The 2,277-nt window shown below is 36.2% G+C and overlaps 1 protein-coding gene across 2 annotated transcripts in view; it reads right to left on the bottom strand.

The window, feature by feature from the left end:
* The window catches only part of SARC_05703, an 11,115-nt gene that overhangs the window by 5,455 nt on the left and 3,383 nt on the right, over positions 1-2,277 (bottom strand). For both annotated transcript variants that reach the window (XM_014300432.1, XM_014300433.1), the window contains exons 4-6: positions 2,252-2,277; positions 1,080-1,238; positions 109-226 (exon numbers count right to left, since the gene is read on the bottom strand). The exon at positions 2,252-2,277 is cut by the window's right edge and continues 111 nt beyond it. In XM_014300432.1, coding sequence (XP_014155907.1) covers positions 109-226; positions 1,080-1,238; positions 2,252-2,277 — 303 coding nt within the window. The remainder of the gene's footprint in view (positions 1-108; positions 227-1,079; positions 1,239-2,251) is intronic.

Genomic DNA, 2,277 nt, shown 5'->3' with positions numbered 1-2,277 from the left:
ACACACACACACACACACACACATATATATATATATATATATATATATATATATATATATCTATATATATATATACATATACATATACATATACATATAGTGATCTACCTCCTGAGTCTCCATTGCATCCACCCTGGTCTATGCGGCCGTAGTCACAGAACTGTGTGATCTTCAGTGGATTTGTCAGTGGCTGAGAGAAGATACTGCACTCCGAGGAATAGTCCACCTGTACATACATGTGCAGAGGTATCCATTAGTGTACATACATACAAAAAGGTATTCATTTAAGTACATACATATGCAAAGGTATCCATTAAAGTACATACACATGCAAAGGTATCCATTAAAGTACATCCATATGCAAAGGTATCCATTAAAGTACATACATATGAAAAGGTATTCATTTAAGCACATACATATGCAGAGATATCCGTTAAAGTACATACATATGAAAACTATTCATTTGAGTACATACATATGCAGAGGTATCCGTTAAAGTACATACATATGAAAAGGTAATCATTTAAGTCCATACATATGCAGAGGTATCCGTTAAAGTACATACATATGAAAAGATTTTCATTGAAGTACATACATATGCAGAGGTATCCGTTAAAGTACATACATATGAAAAGATTTTCATTTGAGTACATACATATGCAGAGGTATCCGTTAAAGTACATGCATATGACTAGGTATCCATTTAAGTACATACATATGCAGAGGTATCCGTTAGAGTACATACATACAAAAAGGTATTCATTTAAGTACATACATATGCAGAGGTATCCATTAAAGTACATACATATGAAAAGATATTCATTGTAGTACATACATATGCAGAGGTATCCGTTTAAGTACATACATATGAAAAGGTATTCATTTTTCTCACGCTACACCCCATCTATTTCCTCCACAACAGTAATACACCACTTCTTGGTGTAAATGTGTGAATCAAAACCCTAAAAACCCTATAGGTTTTCAACCAACCCTGCGCCGGTCTAGATTTTAAGGTTTAGGGCTACAGCGAAACAGTACTACACTTACCTACTACTTAGTCCTAGCCCACCGCCACATACCATCATGCCGATGCCGTTCAGTGACGTAGAGGCTGCTCCGCTTGAGTATTGGGACGCACCCCAGCCAATCAGCTCGAACTCCTGCAGATGCTGATACATATCTTGGCTCTGATTGGGCTTAATAGGCTCTTTCTCCGAGCTAGTCTCCAGTTTGATAAGCTATGTGTTGGGTATAGGTACAGATTAGGAAAGGGGGGGGGGTGGGGGTGCCATGGGGGGTTTAGGCATGGAGAAATCCTAAACCCTACGACAAGCCTTAAAACCCTAAAAGCCTGCTGCATGGTGCATGTGAGTGTGAGCTCTCAGACCGACCCGAGCCAGACTTTGTTTAAACCCTAAAACCGTATAATAGTTCATAAAACCCTAAAACATTATAATAATTCATTAAAACCTAAAACCTTTTATTAGTTCATTGCATTTATTTGGTCGTCCACGAGTCTGTGCGTGGGCGCAAACACAAACAGTCTGTGTCATGTACACCAGTAAGATTATATATATATATATATATATATATACATAACAAAAATACAATACATACACACACACACATATATATATACATATACACTTACATACATACATACATACATACATACATACATAAACACACACACACATATATATATATATATATTAATAATAATAATAATGATAATAATACCATTAATTTATATAAGTTAAGTGATGACATGTACAAAACTAAGCAAATGCACACACGCTTATGCATGCCAGGGGGCGAGCGACTATGTTGTTCTGTGTTCCAGGCTACTACTACACAGTGCAGAGCTATATTCTTTTTGTACTGTAGCCTCGCTACATATATTCTACCTATACTTTAAAGGGCTTAGCTACATATACATAACCTTTCTTATAGGGGTTGGGATTTAGGGTTCTCTACACATCATGCAGATGATCAAGGGCACGCGAGAAGTGAACACACCAACTACAGATACCTACTACTCACTCAATCAGTTCTAGTCCCACGATTAAACGGATTAAATGGATTCTTCTCACATCATGCGACCACTGCGCGTACTCTCACATGTGTAATACCTCAGTTGTCAGGCATTGTAACATACAACGTTACGCGACTATATATATATATATATATATATATATATATATATATATATATAAACATATACATACATATATATATATATATCACTCACCATTAGATCGTTCTCAAAGGATGCGT

The sequence above is a fragment of the Sphaeroforma arctica genome, assembly GCF_001186125.1.
Source record: "Sphaeroforma arctica JP610 unplaced genomic scaffold supercont1.373, whole genome shotgun sequence".
Lineage (NCBI taxonomy): Eukaryota > Ichthyosporea > Ichthyophonida > Sphaeroforma > Sphaeroforma arctica.
Note: the sequence above shows the minus strand (reverse complement) of the source record. Positions and strands in the feature narration are given on the sequence as shown.